The 19088-nt window shown below is 39.2% G+C and overlaps 1 protein-coding gene across 20 annotated transcripts in view; it reads left to right on the top strand.

Annotated features, from left to right (window-relative positions):
- Positions 1–19088, top strand: part of MAGI1 (membrane associated guanylate kinase, WW and PDZ domain containing 1) — a 604195-nt gene that overhangs the window by 365691 nt on the left and 219416 nt on the right. For all 20 annotated transcript variants that reach the window (XM_036031542.1, XM_036031539.1, XM_036031533.1 and 17 more), the window contains exon 2: positions 3542–3658. In XM_036031542.1, the coding sequence (XP_035887435.1) occupies positions 3542–3658 (117 nt within the window). The remainder of the gene's footprint in view (positions 1–3541; positions 3659–19088) is intronic.

Below are 19088 nucleotides of genomic sequence, written 5' to 3'. Positions count from 1 at the left end.
AGATGTTTCTATCTCGCATCAATGTATCTCTCCCTTTCTTTCTTTCTCTATCTCCTTCTCTGTAAAATCAATAGACATTTCCTTGGGTGAGGATAAAAAAACATAATAAATAAACAAATAAGCAAATATCTGATGACTAACTGAATATTTATTGAATGACCTAAGCTTGACTCGAGTACATGTATCTTCTTTTTGGCCACTTGAAACTGTAGGTATAATACAACTCAAATAAAAGTTCAGATTTTTTTATTAGTATCTTCTAAAATGATCAAGCATAGCAGGGAATCTTGTTTTGAACATGACATTAGAGTAAAGATCAGTAGTTTCCTGTCCTAGGTAGGATATATCATCATCCTAACTATTCCTGTCATCTTTGTGACTTACTCTTTTTGACCAGGGGGAAGTTATTATCTAAAGACTTGAATATTGTGGTTTACATGGATACTGAATTACTGCATTGTTTCTCTAAGGCTAGAAATGCTCTTACCTAATTTTTATCTTGTCTAAATTTGGAAGGACAATCTGAGCCTTGTTATTTTTAGCTGTCACTGAAGTGTCATTCTCCATAAGAATGAATGTTATCTAGGTTGATTTACAGGCCTTCTGTAGATGCTGTAGACTATAATTTGTATTTATAACTTTAAAAAATTTAGTTACCTTCTTTCTAGGCATATATTTGTAACAATATAATTTTTTTAGTTTTATTTTTGTTCTTTTACTGTAGGGAATTAACAAAGAAATAAACTCAAAGCTCCACCCAATTAACTATTGCTTAAACAGCAACATTAATAAAAAAGAAATATGTATTTAGTGTTTGTAAATCAACACCGGATAGTTAGATCTCTATATTTTATCTGTCTATATAAGGAAGAGTGATATCTCCTTTATTTGCCATGCCCAAGACCTTCTCCCTAAAGGAAACTGCTGTTAAAAACTTTCAGATGAGAGAAACATTGAGGCTTCCCGCCAAGATGGAGGCATAGGTAGACACACTTCACTTCCTTGCACAACCAAAAGAAGGCTAACAACCACTTTAAAGACAAAAGACAACCAGAACTGCCAGAAAACTGAACTGTATGGAAGTCCAACAACCAAGGAGTTAAAGAAGAAACGTTCATCTAAACACGTAGGAGGGGTGGAGATGGGCAGCTGGGGCAGAGAAGATGCGTGGCAAGGCAATGGCTGGTGGACTAGGTGGTCTCATATTTGAGTGTGGATAATCCAGAAGGAACAACTAGGGAGTGAGACAGACCATGCAACACAGGGGTCCAGCACTGGGAAAAGAAAGTTTCAAAAGCTCTGGCTGTAAAAATCTGTGGGGATTGCAGTGGTGGGAGAAGCTGCCAGTCTCACAGAGTCTATTGGAGGGGCCCACAGGGTCCTAGAATATACACAAACACACCGAGAATCAGCACCAAAAGGGCACAGTTCACTTGTGGTTACTGGGGGAGGTGAGTGGGAGCAGAGTATGAGCTAAGCAAGCAGCATTGTTCCCTCTCTGGCCCCTCCCCCACATACAGTACCACAACACAGTGAGGTGGGTTGCCTGTCTTGGCAAATCCTAAGACTCCACCCCTTACTACATAACAGGTGTGCCAAAACAAAGAAATATTACTCAAATAAAAGAACAGAACAAAACTCCACAAAAAGAACTAAGTGACAAGGAGATAGCCAACCTATCAGATGCAAAGTTCAAAACACACTGGTAATCAGGATGCTCACAGAAATGACTGAGTACAACTGCAAAATAAAGGAAGAAGTGAAGGCTATACAAATTGAAATAAAGCAACATATAGAAGGAACCAACAGTGAAGGGAAGGAAACCGGGACTAAATCAACGATTTGGAACAAAACAAAGAAAGAAATATTCAACCAGAACAGAATGAAGAAATAAGAATAAAAAAATCAAGGAAAGTCTTAGGAACCTCTGGGACAACTTTAAATATTCCCATATCTAAATCATAGGGGTATCAGAAGGAGAAGAGGGAGAGTGAGAAATTGAAAACTTATTTGAAAAAATAATGAAAGAAAATTTCCCCAATCTTGCAAAGGGAATAGACATACAAGTTCAGCAAGCTCAGAGAATCCCAAACAAGCTGGACTCAAAGAGGAGCACACCAAGACACATTATAATTAAATTACCCAAGATTAAAGATAAAGAGAGAATCTTAAAAGCAGCAAGAGGAAAGGAAAGAATTACCTACAAAGGAGTTCCCATCAGACTGTCAGCTGATTTCTCAAAAGAAACCTTGCAGGCAAGAAGGGGCTGGAAAGAACTATTTAAACTCATGAGAGGCAAGGATCTACATCCAAGAATACTCTGTGTAGCAAAGCTATCATTTAGAATGGGAAGGCAGAGAAAGTGCTTCCCAGATAAGGTCAAGTTAGAGAAGTTCCTCATCACCAAGCCCTTATTATATGAAATGTTAAAGGGACTTATCTAAGAAAAAGAAGAAGATCAAGACTATGAACAGTAAAATGACAACAAAATCACAACTATCAACAGCTGAACCCAAAATAATAAAAACTAAGCAAACAAGTAGAACAGAAGCAGAATTACAGAAATGGAGATCACATGGAGGGTTATCAGTGGGAAGGTGGAGAGGGTGAATGTGGGGGAAAGGTACAGGGAATAAGCAGCATAATTGGCAGGTACAAAACAGACAGAACGAGGTTAAGAATAGCACAGGAAATGGAGAAACCAAAGAATTTACATGTATGACGCATGGATATAAACTAAGTGGGGGGAATGCTGGAGGGAAGGGGGTACAGGGTGAGGGGTGGTGAAGGGGAGAAAAAAATGGGACAACAGTAATAGCATAATCAATAAAATACACTTTAAAGAACGTTCTGGTGATTGATTCTTCCATTATTACATGGTATCTCCTTTTCTTAATTTTATTTGTATACAAAAGGGATGAGATAGCATGCACTATTCTACATATTTTCCTACACTACCCATGCATAAAGATTTAGCTTTTGCACAGCATTTACTATTTAGATGAACTGCTTTAACTTGTTGATCCCTGGTGGTTGTTTCCATGTTGTTTTTATTTTTATTTATTTGCGGTTATAAAAATGCTGCAATTAACAATACTAGATATGCTGGCAGACTTTTGCAAGTATATCCATAGGGCAAATTTTCACCAGTTGGATCCCTGGGCAAAGAACATTTCCTGATTTGTCATCTATTGTGAGATTGTCCTCTTTAGGGTGTTGGCCATTTACTCTCTTCCTGTAACAGTGTCTGCAAATGTCTGTGCCACATATTTTTAATGTAATAACCTAGTGTAAATTATTAGGCTTCTAGTGTTATGTGAAGTGGGCCCCCAAATTGAGGCTGTTTTATGCTGCTTTATTATTGTTACATTCTTGCTTGCTTCCTCTTCTGCACAGAAAAACCTCCAGTCAGTCCTCCTAATGACTGAGGGTGGCTGAATAGAAGGGCTTCCTGTGGCTTCTCCACATAGCTCTCAGGCTGCTTGGCCTCTGGGAAGCCCTGTTGTTGATGTGTTTTATCTGTTTTACACATTTCCTACAGGAGGAAAGCTGAACAAGGACCTACGGCACTTTCTCAACCAGCGGTTCCAGAAAGGGTCTCCTGATCACGAACTCCAGCAGACAATAAGGGATAATCTGTACCGCCATGCTGTGCCTTGTAAGTAGCCAGTTTGGGCACCTTACTGATGGGTGGGTGTGTGAAAAGTAGAGGGAGAGAGGAGAGCTGGTCTGGAACACGTGACAGCTTGCTCGCTCAGTGGCTCCGTAAGTCTGGGAATCATAATCAACAATGGGATTCACAGGACAGTGTAAGGTGAATTACATGGCTTTCAAGTATTGGCTCTGTCACTTACTGGCTTATAATGCCAGGACAGTTATTTCTCCTTTAAGGTTCAATTTCCACATCAGTGAAAAGGATATCTCAGTCATACTAATAACTTCATAGAACTGTTGTGAGTAGTACATGGGACGAGGTATGTCAATTTTGCTTAGTATGGACAAGGTGTAAGCTTCCATAAATATTAACCATAATTGTTATCCATGGTGTGGACGAGGCCTTTGGACTAAGAACTGAGGAAGTGGGTACCTATTGCCATGCTGTGCCTTGTAAGTAGCCAGTTTGGGCACCTTACTGATGGGTGGGTGTGTGAAAAGTAGATTATTGGCAGTTTAATTGTGGTGAAGTATTACCATGTGCTACCAAACTTCATCCCTGTACAGCCAGTCATAAGGTAGTAAACCTGCAAGGACATGAAATTATTTGATTTCATTCAAAATAGAAGAAAGAATGTTTCGGGAAGTTTTTTTGTCTCCTCTCTATTACCCCATCCTTCAAAGTTTGAAATGTCTTTTAGAAATATTGTATTTTAACCAGGAAAAGAAAGGAAGAATAAATTGAAGTTTAAGGTACCTTGCCTATTGCTGTGATTTGTTTTTTTTTAAAGATAATATTTCACAAGAAATGTGCTAGAGTGTGAATATTTCCTGATACTACTGCAAAATAATAAACATAACTTAATTGAAGACATGCCACAGCTCTGCATGGACTTAGACCATGCATCTAGACTGGGACCTTTAGAGATCAGATTCTAGAATACACCCCTGTCCTCCATTTTACTTGTTGAAAGAACCAAGGCTCCCAGAGAAAGAGAGGCTGACTTCAAGTAATGTGGCTCAGTGCCCCAAAGTTGCCCCTTTCTGCAGAGTGGCAGAAATGCACCTGACAGAGAAAATGTCATAATGAATTAAGGGGAAATTCTAGCTTTCATTTCCCTTGGGCTTTCAACATTGGAATTGAAAACTATAATCCTAATAGTATAATAATAATTCCTTACACTTGGCTTAGTAATAATTTTTAATTTTAAACACATAGGTAAAGCAGGATTATCATGCTCTTTTTATAGATCAAGAAACCAAGGCACTACTAAGGTAAGACAGTAAAAACAGGCTTAACAATGACCAGGGCCTCAGGTCTCCTGCCTCTGACATATTGTCCAATTTTACTCTTAGAAAAACCTTTTGAGGTTGGATTTTTTAATACCTATTTTATAGATGAGGAAACAGTCATGGAGAGAGGAGGTAACTGCTAAGTGGCATCTCTTAAACCATCAGGGCTGTTTCTATGGCTATACTGGAGCCACCTCTGAAGTTCTAGATCTTCAGTTTGAGTGCAGTTTTGCAGAATTTAGTAGCTGCAGAATCATGATTGTTCTTTGTGTAACTTTTCCCTACTTAGATTCCAATTTAAGAAATGGGAAATGAAGCACGCAGGCACACCATCACAGGCACACCATTTCTTGACGCATCTGTGGTGTTACTATGGTTACATTTTTGGCATGCTTTCCCATTTATGTTTTCCACTGATTTTATTGCACCTGACTGTGAGCTAAATGGCTTGATTTTAAGCTTACCACTATGTAGGAACTGGAGCAAAAATGATCTCAGCCTTTTAAAAACTGTGAAAAATCATGTTTTATCTTTGCTTGTATGAAGTCCTTGGTATTGATGTTGCATTTGTATGAAACCAATAAATTAGGAATTTGGAACATGGAAATGGTCTTCCTACTGGAAAAAAAAAAAACAGGTAACGTTTCATTTTACATTTCCTTCATAAAATGGAAAGGAAATTCAGCAGAGGTCTGTTTCTGAGTCTGGTACAGTGTGTGTGCCTTTGAACATGAGGAGGCCAGATGGGACTTAGGATTCTGTTATAGGCTCTATATCTCCAGCCACATGTGTGTTTATTCGGATTCTTTGACCCATGTGACTTGTGAAGTAGAACCTCTATACCAACCTGTCATGATAATTGGTTAGGAAACCATCGATCTGGAGAACGGATTTTCCTGGTATGTATAACTGTGCCATAGAGAAACAAGCTTGTGTAATCTCTGTCTCCCAGAGCTTCCTGTTGCTGCTACTTCAGTGACTTCAGTACTTTGAAAAGGGATGACCTCATGAACAGGTGCTTGCCAGTTGGGCTAGCGTTCTTTACCTATACATTTTAGGAGGCTCACATATCATTATTAATTAATAAATAAAGCCCCTTTGTTCTCTAGTTCTTTTCAGTGTCCTCTAGTGCACTGGAGCCTTATGTGCACCATGATGGTTTTACCACTGAGGCTCCGTTTCATCCTCACCCTAAGCAAAGACAGGGCAGGTAATGGTAGCCCCATTTCACAGGTGAGAAAATGAAGCAGCATACATGATTTCCTCAAAATCGAACCTCTTCTAACGGCCTCATTACCCATATCTCATCTAGTGCTGTTTTAACTTTAATAGCTTTATTGAAATATTATTCACATACCATACAATTCACCCATTTAAAATATTCATCCAGTGCTATTTTTGTTAGTTATTATTCTCCACTCCCCTTTATTCAAAACCTTTTTTCCCACAGTATGAAAAAGGTCATTGCAGTTGAAATATGATTATATTTACCATTGAAAATCACCACACTGCCAAAATAAATATGACAGAAAAGAGAACTAGATGCAGAATGAGTCAGAAGTCCTGATGTGAAGGCTGGGGCTGCTGTGTAGCTGTGTGGTCCATACAATCATGTAACCTCTCTGGTCTCATTTACGCTTCAGTAAAACAGAAACAGAGGCACCCTCTGCAATCACCATCTCCCCAGACACTGCCTGCAACCCTCAGAGATGGGTCCATCGCAGGAATCAGGCTCAGCTAGGTGAATTGCTTGCCTGGAGTCATGTAGTTAGCAAGTGGCATGGTCAGGGTTCAGACAGTTCTAAGTCTTGTGTGGGGTGTACTAAATAACACTGATTAGAGCAGTAGAATGTGGACCATTGAGAATGGAAGAAAAATGGAAAAAAGCTTCCCATTGCTGAATTTTATAGTTCTGACTGTTTAAAATCATGGGGTTTTATATCTTGGGGGTTGGGGCTATGTAAAACACTGTATCTTAAAAATAAGTGTCCTCTTCCTGAATTTCAAGTAACTCACTGGTATGTACAATGGAATTTTAATAATTGCTAATGATTATTTAGCTTTTAAAAATCATTACAGGATTCTCGTGAAATATCTAGGTTTATCTTATTTTTCATTAGATCTCTTCTTAGTATACTTTATGGAAAACCACCTTTAAATAAATGGACTTGATATGTATGTAAATATTGTCTGTGTTGCTCACTTCTCTGATTCCTCAGAGCCATCTGGATAATATTTCTGTCACCTGCCCTTCAAATTTATTTAAGTTCTTGACCTCCTCTCCCTCAGTGCTTCAGCTGTATGAACTTCATCAACTCCCCAAGCACACCTGGTATCTTTTTATAACTGGATACATATTATTTCACTAACTTTCCATGTGACCAGTTCACAGCCTTCTTTTAAGCTTTACCCCAGAGACCACTTCCTCCATGAAGGCCTCCATGGATTGCATCTACTGCCCTCCTCAGTGCTCCCGGAATCACCTTCTGTGACTCCCATCATACCTCCTACATGTTTGTCTGTCCTATTAGAATCTAACTCTTCTGAAGTTGGGGACTGTAGCTACCTCAGTGACCAGCCTGTACCCAGATTAGTGACTAGACCATGGGATAAGTATTTGTTGAATGAATGAACACATGAAGAAATGGATAAAGATGCTCTTTGTTTTTCTGTTTTTGTTTTTTGGTTTTCTTGGCTACTTCGAATTTGGGAGAAACAGCAGGGCTGCTTTTGCCATAAAGGTTTTAGAATAAAAGGCAGCTCAGAGGCTTGAGCCCCTAGATGGCTGATAAGGCCTCCACCAATTACTTGGCTGGTAAGTCAGGCCCGGCCCGGAGAGAAAGTCAAGGCTCCTGTGAGCTTGGAGCTGCTGTGCCCATTCACACTGCTTTGATTACAGTCTAGACACCCTGCACCTCCTGCATCAATAGTCTTCCTGCTTTATGACTTCTTGTCTGAGCTGGTATGACATCTGAGATGCTTGCTTTGGAATGGCTGCTTTTCCTGTGAAGATAAATGTGTCACCTGACAGGGCTTGTCATTTACTACACTGTGGCTGTCAAAACGAGATACAACTCATCCTGTAGTACTGGTTCTCTGGAATGCTGAATGACACCCTGATACCCCGCCCTGCTCTCCTCTCGTCTCTTCTCTGGGCTCCACTCTAAGGAACTCTCTTTATTTTTCTTTATTAAAATTTTTTTTTTATTGTTGTTCAATTACAGTTGTCTGCATTTCCCCCCACCACTTACCCCCATCCCAGCCAAATCCCCTTCCCTCCCTTGTTTCCACCGTTCCCCTTGTTTTTGTCCATGTGTCCTTTATAGTAGTTCCTGAAAACCCTTCCCCCTCATTATCCCCTCCCACCTCCCCTCTGGTTACTGTCAGATTGTTCTTACTTTCAGTTTCTCTGGTTATATTTTGCTTGCTTTTTCCTTTTGTTGATTATGTTCCAGTTAAAGGTGAGATCATATGATATTTGTCCCTCACCACCTGGCTTATTTCACTTAGAATAATGCTTCACAGTTCCATCCATGGTGTCACAAAGGGTAGGAGCTCCTTCTTTCTTTCCGCTGCATAGAATTCCATTGTGTAAATTTACCACAGTTTTTTGATCCACTCATTTACTAATGGGCACTTAGGTTGCTTCCAACACTTAGCTATTGTAAATTCTGCTGCTGTGAACACTGGGGTGCATAGGTTCTTTTGGATTGGCTTTTCAGGGTTCTTAGGGTATAATCCCAGCAGTGGAATTGCTGGGTCAAAAGGAAGATCCATTTTTAGTTTTCTGAGGAAATTCCATATTGTTTTTCACAGTGGTTGCACCAGTTTGCATTCCCACCAACAGTGCACTAGGGCTCCCTTTTCTCCAGATCCTCTCCAACACTTGTTTGTTGATTTGTTTATGATGGTCTCTTTATTTTTCAACCAGAGTTCATCCGAAAGAGGAAAGGATAGGTAATTTTTGTTCTGTAGGTTAACACTTTGTTGACCAAGGCTGTGCCTCACACTAGGTCCATTGTAACCTGTGCAAGAGGCATTCATCATGGACTTAAAGAAGTTTACAAAGGGATTAAATTGCTTAGATCTACAAGACAATTTAAATTTCATGTGATGGTAAACATAAAGGATCCTAATTTTGCTTGTGCCATTTCTAAATATATTTTAACCTATTCATTTCTTTTAAGCATAGCTATTTCCAACACTGCTTGCCAAAAGTCAACCCATTCTCAAATTCGAGCTGATGATGTGAGCTAGACCAGTTTATCAGCAGGGGACCAGGATAAAGAACTGGACACTGGCACACTGCTTCTCTCCTGGAATGTGTATCCCCATGTTCAGGTCGTGTTTGATATGAGTGGAATGCTTCAGGTTGTAATTCATGAACTAGACAGTTCTACAAGCATCCCTGGAACTGATCAGATAAAAGTCACTAGGAACTTCTCACTGTGTGTACTGCTCTCGTCCTCTAACAAAATGAAGTACTGTCTACAACAGGTATTTGCTTCAGCCTTTACAAAGCCTAGCCTGTTGTAAAACTGTCACCAGGAACAGCAATAATAGCTATTCAGTTGTGGCCTCTCCTACTGGGTGAGGTACCCTGCCATGATCCTTATATATGTGTCATCTCTAACTCTGGCCTCATCGAGGATACACAAACTATTAGAGGTCTGAACTCAAGCCCATTTGTCTCTTCAATCCTGCCTTGTTTCTATTCAATCAAACATTTGTTGCATATAACACAATCAGTATTTGTCTTCATTAATTCTCCATCAGTTCTCAACTCTTCTCTGCCCTTAACTTTACCCATCAATATTGTATTTTCTCCTGTGCTCTGGATGGTCTGTGGTCTTGAGATTCTTCTTAGTCACTGACTCAGTGACTTACTACCTCCACCTAGCCTTTCCTTCCTTCTCCATCAGAACGTATTTGTTCTACCTTGGATTCCCATTGGCTTGTCCTCAAAGAAGCCAAGACTTAAAGAAATGAGCGGTTCATACTGTGGTATAGGGTTCTCTATCCTACATAATATATATATTTTAACAGATGACTTTAAGTGTGGTGCTGCTAAAAACACCCAATATAATGAGATGTTCTGCCGACAAAGCAGATTCATGGCTAGGGTTGAATTCTTATGCTTTTTGTTTGTTATTGTACTTGTTATAGTGCTTGGCCCAGCATTATATAAATAGAAAACACTTTAAACACAAGATTGCCTGTATCAAGGGGATTTTCCCCTCTGCTTGCTGGATCACTTCTCATACAGTGTCTTGTTCCACCAAGTATAAGCTGGAGTATGATTTGTTTTACAAAGTAACAAAGTAGTCTAGGTAAGGAGTTTTATGCCGAAATAAAAGAAACACGAGATTAGAAAAATTACTTTTTATTCAGATATAATTTGGAATTAGGCTCTGGGCTCAGGTAACTATGAACAGATTTTCTTCCACATGAATGTTGGGAGGGGCACTGAGGATTATGAGGGAGGTGGGAAAGTTCTCTGTTGCTCTCCTGATAACACCCACCAGATAAATGCCAGGAGCACACCCTGTGTTTGTGACAACCCAAACCACAATGGCACTTCTCATTTCTAGACTGTCCCTTAAGGACCACTGAAGCACCAGAGGAATCTATACTGAGTTGTGCCATCACTGAGTTCATGAAGAGGATTTGTACATTCCTGAATCAGGCGTTTCCTCTTTTCCTTGGGGCTAGAACATCCAGGTGTGATGGACTTTTAGGTATGGTGGGTTAGAGTGGCTGGCAGGCTCAAGCATTTACTGGTTTTGTTGACTTGAGCAGGTGACTGAGACTTTGTGGGACTCCATTTCCTCATCACCATTACTGATGTTCATGAGAAGTACAGAAGCCCCCAGCAGTGAGCACTGCACATTGTAGGTCCTCCTTTAGATCAGTCGTCTTTCTTTCAGGCCTCCCTCCCCTCCCCTCCCCTCCCCTCCCCTCCCCTCCCCTCCCCTCTCCTCCTAGCATGACTCCTCAAACCCACATTCTCCCTTTTTTCTTTTCAAGCTCTCATTAGGCTCTTGTGCCTTATTTATATGACTTTCTCTCTTCTTAATGATTTGTATAATTTGTGTGATTCTTTTTTGGGGGAGCAAGCTAAGTTTAAAAAAATATTTTCTAACATTTGTTGAATAACAACCTAACACTAGAAGTTAGGCAAGAACATATGAAGATTAATAATTGGATGATCCAGCCAAGAGTAGGCATGCTTGAAACAGTACTTTCACTGCATTTTCCCAGCATCAGCTAATTCCTCAGTGTTCTTTTTCTTGGTGTTTCTTACTATATGTTGTTACCCTAATTGCCATTGTATATTTGCTGAATAGATGAAGTCATTGGGGAACAAAAGAAAGAAAAACTACAAACTTAAGAGCTCATAACACTGGACTTGATTTATATGTCCAGTGTTAATAGACTCGTATAAACACGGTTTGGCTGGTGTTCTTTGTCCTAAGGTTCTCAGGAGTAGAGAAAAACAAGAAGACATAGGAGTTTAGATTTAAGTATAATTAGAGATGATGTAATTTATAGTCTTATGAAAACGTGTTAGACCTGCCTCACTGCTTAATAATAATATCTATCATTAATAGAGAGGTTACTCTATGTACCAGGCACTGTGCTAAGCAATTTACAAATCCTGTCCCTTTTAATTCTCTCCAAACCCTGAGAGGCACAGTGTTATCATCCTGTATTATGAGCGTGGCAGTTGAAGTATGGGGAGCTCAGGTAAGTGGCTTGTTCAAGGATGCAGTTTACTAACGATGGAACCCAGATTCAAATCCAGTCTAACTGCATCCAAGAGTCCAAGCTCGTGGTAAATGTCTTTGGGTGTAGTCCCTTTAGAAATTAATGTATTGAATTTTAAAAAGAGTCTTAATAACCTATAGAGTGGTCCTTGGTGGAGTCTAGGATACTAAAATATCTGTGTGGTAGTCATGTTAATTTATTTAATTGCTTTATAATTTCAGCTAACATTTTTCATCAAGATTTGTTGCAATTATAAAGCAATTTCCACAGCAATTTCTGTAGGGATATGGACATTTTCACAGTATCCTTACCCTCTATTATTTATGAGATGATTTTACCATGTTTTAGCTTTCCAAGAGTCATTTAAATGAAGGGAATAAAGTACAATATATTTTAAAATAAATCTTGTATCAAATATGTTCAGTAAAATAGTATAGATAATTTTTCAGCTTCTGTAATGGATTATGCACATTTATGCTAAGGTCCAGCCAGGGACACTTCACTGGCCATATTCTGATGGGCTTACCGAAAGTCCCAAGGGAATGCACTACCCCAAATTATCACCTTAAATTTAAATAAGAATATGTCATTTGTGTTATTTTAGCCATAATATGGGTAGACTTCACTCAGTGACATATTTTCCTATTGCATTTAAAAATAAGCAATTACATGCTCCTATTTTTAGGAAATATAATCTCACGTATTTAATGTAAAGGGCCACAGTAAATGCAACTTGCTCTTGAATGGCTGCAAAACATTAAAAATTGTTAAAAATGTATTATGTGTGGGGAAAGGGCTAAAAAGTCAATATTAGGTGACTCTGGGTGAAGTGTATGCAGCATTCTTTGTACTATTCTTATTTTTACAGCTTTCTGTAAATTTGAAATTATTTCTAAATATTTTAAAAATAAATCCTTACAAAAAATTAAAAAGCAATCAATATAATTTGGAGAAAGGGATTACATGTGTTATCTTTTTATTCCCCCCCCCCATTATTTATTATCAGTGTTTTTAGCCTATAATTGAGATTTTGTTATTGAAGTATAGAGATACTAGCCTGAAAGACATTGTACGTATATTATTATTATTTTAATTCTTATTTACTGATTTGAGACACAGAGACAGAAAGAGAAAGACACTGGTTTCATGCTGCACTTATTTATGTATTCATTGGTTGATTCTTGTATGTGTCCTCGCCGGTAATCAAACCTGCAACCTTGCAGTATCAGGATGATGCTCTAACCAACAAAAATACCCAGCCAGAGCCAACATTGTACATATACTGAAAAAAAGATTGGCCACTTACGGAATACCAGGTATATGCTAAATATTTTAATTATATTTTTTTATTTGGTGAGGAAACTGGGGTATAGCAGTGTTCAGTGAGTTGCCTCACAGGTGTGGAATGGGACTGGAATGCACATCAGGATGGATACTAGAGCTCCCACTAGTAACCACCACATTTTATTTGCTTAGACCATGTATGTGTACATCTATGTGTATAGATAGATATGCACATACTATTTTTAGAAAGAAAGAAAAATATTTTAAATGGATCCAAATATCTGCTGAGATTCTAGGTGAATATAAAAATATAATATTATTACTAACATATTGAACACTTGCCATGTGCTAGGTTTTACTTCATATTAGCATAGTAACTTATTCAGTCCTTGCAGTGGCCCTGTAGTGTAGATGGTATTGCTGTCCAAATGCAAGAAGACTGAGGAACAAAAAGATTAAATAACTTGCTCAAGGTGTCACAGCTGTTAAGTGCTAGAGCTGTGGTGTATTGTTCTAGAAGTTTTGCTCTTAACCAGTGGCTCATGTTGCCTATTTTATAGTGCCAGAAAAGATTTTTTAAAAAAAGAAAGTGTATACCTCTTTTGTGAGGTGGTGTCTTCTCTTATGTTTCTATATACTTTCTAGTCTTAGATCCCATTAAAGGCACTGTATTATACAACTCCAGAGGGCATATAGTTTGTAATCTGTGTGAATGGTGCCTTGGTGGTAGCACCCTGATTGCGAGGTTTTATTGTAGTGGCTGAGTTTTCATTGTAGATACTCAGCTAGATGTGAAGCCTGAGAGACAGAATCAAATTTCATTCATTTGGGAGTTACGTGCCTCAATCATGCTCTCCAAATATGGTGAAGTGGCGCCTTACCCCAGCAAGGCTACTTACTATTCACTGGGTCCGTAAACATGGAAGTCTAATCCAATCAAATTAGAAGATCTCTCCGTTCTTCGTTCAGCTAATTAAAGGCTGGAGACAGTATTAGATTTGGATCTTATTGGGTAGTAACTATTATTTCTTTCATTTTTTATTTCTATCAATCAATTGATCTATGTAGTTACCCTGCCATTCTACATTTCTTCCATTTATTTGTCCATTCACAAACATGTAGTAAATACTAATACAAGCAAGTAACATTTCTGGCTGTCAGGGAGTCCTCAGTGTAATGGGGAAGACAAATAGGAGGCCGCTATACCGGAGTAAGGTAAATCCCACCATCAGGTTAAGTCCAGGATGGAATGACATACAAGGACCAGCACCAAGATCAATCTTGAGACCAGTGATTCAGTGTGACCAGGAAGTGACATAAATACCAAAGGAGAGGTGAAATGAAAGTAGTGGAACCTCTTTCACAGGGAGAATCAGGAAAGATCTAACCATGTGATTGTGGGCAAATTAACATCTCTAAGCTTAACTTCTCTTTTAAAAGGAAGCTGTTTATTAGGGGTATAATAGATACCTTAAGCATCCTAATCTTCAGGCCCAGTCTCTAGATAATGAAGCCCTTTGGATGATGCTTGCTCCTAACGACCTCTTAAGGCTTAAGAGACCACTTAGGTTTTTTAGTCTCTTGAAATATAAAAATGACAACAAATACCAATGCAACAGCACAAGTTAGGACATGGTTTTAATGTTTGCATTTAATTAATCCTTTTACCATACACAAAACAATGCAATATAATTATACTATTCACTAGTTGCAAGATGTATAAGACATTAACGTAAGGTGCACTGAAATCAGTAATAGTCTGGTAACAGACCCCAGGTTTAAATATATTTTATTCTTTTTAGTGTATCTTTGTAACTGTGGACACTACTTTACTTGAAGAGAATGAAAGTCTAAATTGGATGCCCTTCATGACTAGGAGACCTGGGTCAAATGACTTTCTTGCTCTTTCCTTTCCTTGGCAATGTTGAGGGATAGGAAGGGCTATGGGGTGACATCTCTGAACCAAGGCTTGGCTATTTCACACCCAGCTTCTGCTGCTTGTTAATGGAAGACATCTAATCAAGGCAAGTGACAGTTCTCAAGTACTGTATAAGCAGGCAAGATTGGTGCTACCAGAATCCCAGTGTTGCCAGGGCACAGCCTTCTCATTGCCTTTCTCATCACTCCTGTCATCAGAAGAAAACTCTTTATTCCTGGACCATGTCTTCTGATTGCCACATTTCTAGTTGGGACTTTTCTGCTCTTGTGACCTGCCTAATTGAAGTGGAGCCATACAATTGCCTTAAGTGCTTTTCTTTGAAAAGTGAGTCAAAATTTGGTTATGCTAGAAATGAAGTAATTTTCAAGGTCAACAAGCTGCTGACCTGTAAAAGATTTATTACTTTGGCTTTCTAATTGCAGTTGCTGTACATAAATGAACTTGACATTTTTCTCCTCTCCCGTTTCATAGGATGACATCATTACAAACAGATCTTATAGGATTGTTAGGAGTTACAGCATCTGTCTTGTTTGTTTTCATCATAATTTGATCTGAGGAATGTACATTTCTTACTTCCATCTCTAAATGGTTTTGCACAGTCTCAACTTCGCTTAATTAGTGATTTAGGGGGAAAAAAAACACCACACCTATTTCAGTGGGATTTTGAGGAAATGTTGCCTGAGTTGTGGATAAAATGTTCTTCATGTGTATGAGATGACTTGAAAATGAAACGTCATATAAAAGCATCAGGGCAACTGAAATTCGGCCTAAGTTCTGGCAGCACTGCCTGCTTGACCATAGCTAATTCTGGGAATCTATAAGAAGGTCTTTGACCCAGCTCTCCCAATTTTTTCCCAGGGGATAGAAATTTGTGGTTAATAGAGGTCTGATTGAGTTTCATGTTTGCTACTGAATCTACCCTCCCATAGGCCACCCACTGAACTGGTGGGCATTCTGACTCCTTTACTTTACTAGAATTAGACACCCCACCCAAATCTGTGTCTGGGATCCTGTGGGGGAATTTCCCATCTTCTCATTTCACTATAGATATGAATCATTTCAAAATTAAGAAACACTGTCAGATATAACTAAACAAGTATGCTATCTCTAAGGAACACTGATGAGATAAAAAAATAACTTGTTAATAATAGCACTTGCTGTTTTGTTTTTTGTTTTAAAGATTTTATTTATTTTTTAGAGAGGGGAAGGGAAAGACAAAGAGAAAAGAACCATCATGTGTGGTTTCCTCTTATGTGCCCCCTACCGGGGACCTGGACTGCAACTCAGGCATGTGCCCTAGACCAGGAATCGAACTAGTGACCCCCTGATCTGTAGCTTGGCACCCAACCACTGAACCACACTAGCCAGGGCATTGCTGTTTTATTCTGAAATCATATTATTTGCTTTAGGAGCTTGGCTTGCCTGCTGTATCAATCCTTCTCTCTCCCTTCCTCTGTTCTTGCCTTCCTCCCACTTCTCTCTCTCCATTTCCTTCCCCCTCTCTCTTCCTTATACCACAAACTGGTGTATTTCTTCCCCATCTTCCAGACTCGGCTGGAATAGCATGACAGTTATGACAGTTACTGCAGCATGGCATATATGGGTTGTAACAGAGTTTTCTTAAAACTTGAGGAATTAAATACACATAGTAAGCTCTATAAATCTTAAGTGCAGAGCTTGATGTATTTTTACACACGCATACACACATGTACTCCCACATGTACACATATATGCATCCATCCATGTAGCAATTACCCAGATAAATATATAAAACACTTGAGCTTCCAACAGGCTCTGTCCTGTCTCCTCCTACTGAATATTTCTCCTTCCCAGAGGTACCCATGGTTGTGAATTATCACCTTAGATTAATTTTGTCTGTTCTAGAAGTTCATATAAATGGAATAATACAAACATGTATTCTTCTGTTCAGAATAAGCTTTTGGAGGAAATTCACACCTGTGCTAGAAGTGATTGACATGGCAGTGAAAACTAGCACTGAGCACCCTTCTCTGCCTGGCACTCATCTAAGTGCTTTGCCCTGTACTGTCTCAGTCTTTTTTTTTTTTAATTGAACTCTTTTTTTTTTTAAGATTTTATTTATTTATTTTTAGAGAGTGAAGGGAGGGAGATAGAGAGAGAGAGAAACATCGATGTGCGGTTGCTGGGGGTTCTGGCCTGCAACCCAGGAATGTACCCTGGCTGGGAATCGAACCTGGGACACTTTGGTTTGGTTCCCAGCCCGCGCTCAATCCACTGAGCTACGCCAGCCAGGGCCTGTCTCAGTCTTAATAACAGTCCTGTGAGGAAGGAATTCTTTGTTCCCATCACCCCCCCCTCCCCCCGAAGAGAGTGAAGGTGTGGCATGGTAATGTCTCTTAATCCAGCCCCAGGTGGGTTGGAACCAGCTATCTATCAGTGGTCACATTTTCACAACATTTAATTGGCCTGATTCCTGATCATTTCCCCAGTTGCTTTTGAATTGTCCACTGAGGTAAATTCTTAGCCCCTTTCTCACAGTTGTTTGTTAAAAATTGCTAGTGAGGAAGGGTCTACACTTTGCTGCCATGCTAAAGTGTGTGCTGAAGACACTGCATAGCTTGACCTGAAGGTTGAGAAGTCAGGCACCACTTGAAGAAAGGCTGGCCCAGGACCTATTGGTTTTAATTTTTTGTGTGTGACAAAAAAAGAGTTCAGAAGAAATTCAATTAAGCATCTCTCCTGGTTTATGTTGGAGACCACACAAGCTCAGAGAGACTTGGTTTTTGAGATCAAGTATGTACTCTGATGAAAAGCAAGTAGATTTTCATGGAGTCTTTTACTTCTGCTTTACTTCTGCATAGAAACTTGGTCTTTGGAGCTCTGGCTGAAAATAATTTGTTATTGTTAAGGATATTTCCAAACCAAATGAGGGCTATTATTCTCCTTCTATTGAAGACTGGGGAGCTATCCTTGAATCCTACTGAATAAAACCTTCCTTCTTTCTTTCACAGAGAGAATGACTATTGTATTTTTGTTCCCTTCCATGCAGTCTCAATGCAGCTTCCTTGCAAAAAAGCAATTTAATTTATACTGCACAATAATTTTCTTGTGGAAAACTAATAAAATACAAATCCCATTTTTCAACATTAGATTGCGGCTAAGGGTTTTCAAAAGTTTTTTCTTTGTTTTTTCAATCTTCACTTGGGGATATATTCACTGATTTTAGAGAGAGAAAAAGGGGTGGGGGAGAGAGAACAGGAGAGGAACACCGGGGATCAAACCCAAAACCCTTTGGTGCATGAGACAATGCTCTAACCGAGCCACCCAGAGAGGGTAGATTGCAAAAGTTTTAAGTAGAATCTACTTTCTTTCTTTTTTTTCTTTGGTAATGATTGAATGGGGTATGATGTAAATGTCCACGTGTATTATGTTTATGGTTGATAAAGATACTATTCCCATCCTGGATGATATGGCTTGGTGGATTGAGTACCAGCCTGCAAACCAAGGAGTCGCTGGTTTGATTCCCAGTCTAGGGCACATGCCTGGGCTGTGGGTCGGGTCCCCAGTGGAGGGTGTGCAGGAGGCAGCCACACATTGATGTTTCCCTCCCTTTCTTTCTCCCTTCCTTCCCCTTTCTAAAAATAAATAAATAAATAGATAAATAAATAAATAAATAAAATTTTTTAAAAAGACACTATTCCCTTAAGGGTTTATTTTTCTCCCTCAAACCAAAAATATAAGCTAATACTTCACATGCAGCTCTCAAGGTATTTTCACCTTCCTAAAAGTAGATGTGAAACAGGCAAGAAGCAAAGAATATGTTTTTCTTTTAAGGCATTTGTGTTCACTTTTTCTGACAGGTTGAGTGATGCCTGGAGTGCTGGTGTCTGCACTTTGCTAATTGAAGCCCTGGGAGCTGTTCCAGTTTGCAGGTCTTGCAGTGGAGGATGGGGCTTTCATTTTGTGGAGACAGTTTACACAGAGATATGAACATAATAACAAAAGTAATAATAAGTAACATTTAGTGAGCACTTTTCAGGTATGGTGAACTGTGCCAGGCACTTGGTATGCATTATCCTCACAACAGGTAGGTAGGTTTTGTTCCATTTTTTTTCTTCCTGGAGAAACAGGCATAGATGTGGAAAGTAACTTATCCAAAGCCACACAGCAG

The sequence above is a fragment of the Phyllostomus discolor genome, chromosome 7 (assembly GCF_004126475.2).
Source record: "Phyllostomus discolor isolate MPI-MPIP mPhyDis1 chromosome 7, mPhyDis1.pri.v3, whole genome shotgun sequence".
Lineage (NCBI taxonomy): Eukaryota > Metazoa > Chordata > Mammalia > Chiroptera > Phyllostomidae > Phyllostomus > Phyllostomus discolor.
Note: the sequence above shows the minus strand (reverse complement) of the source record. Positions and strands in the feature narration are given on the sequence as shown.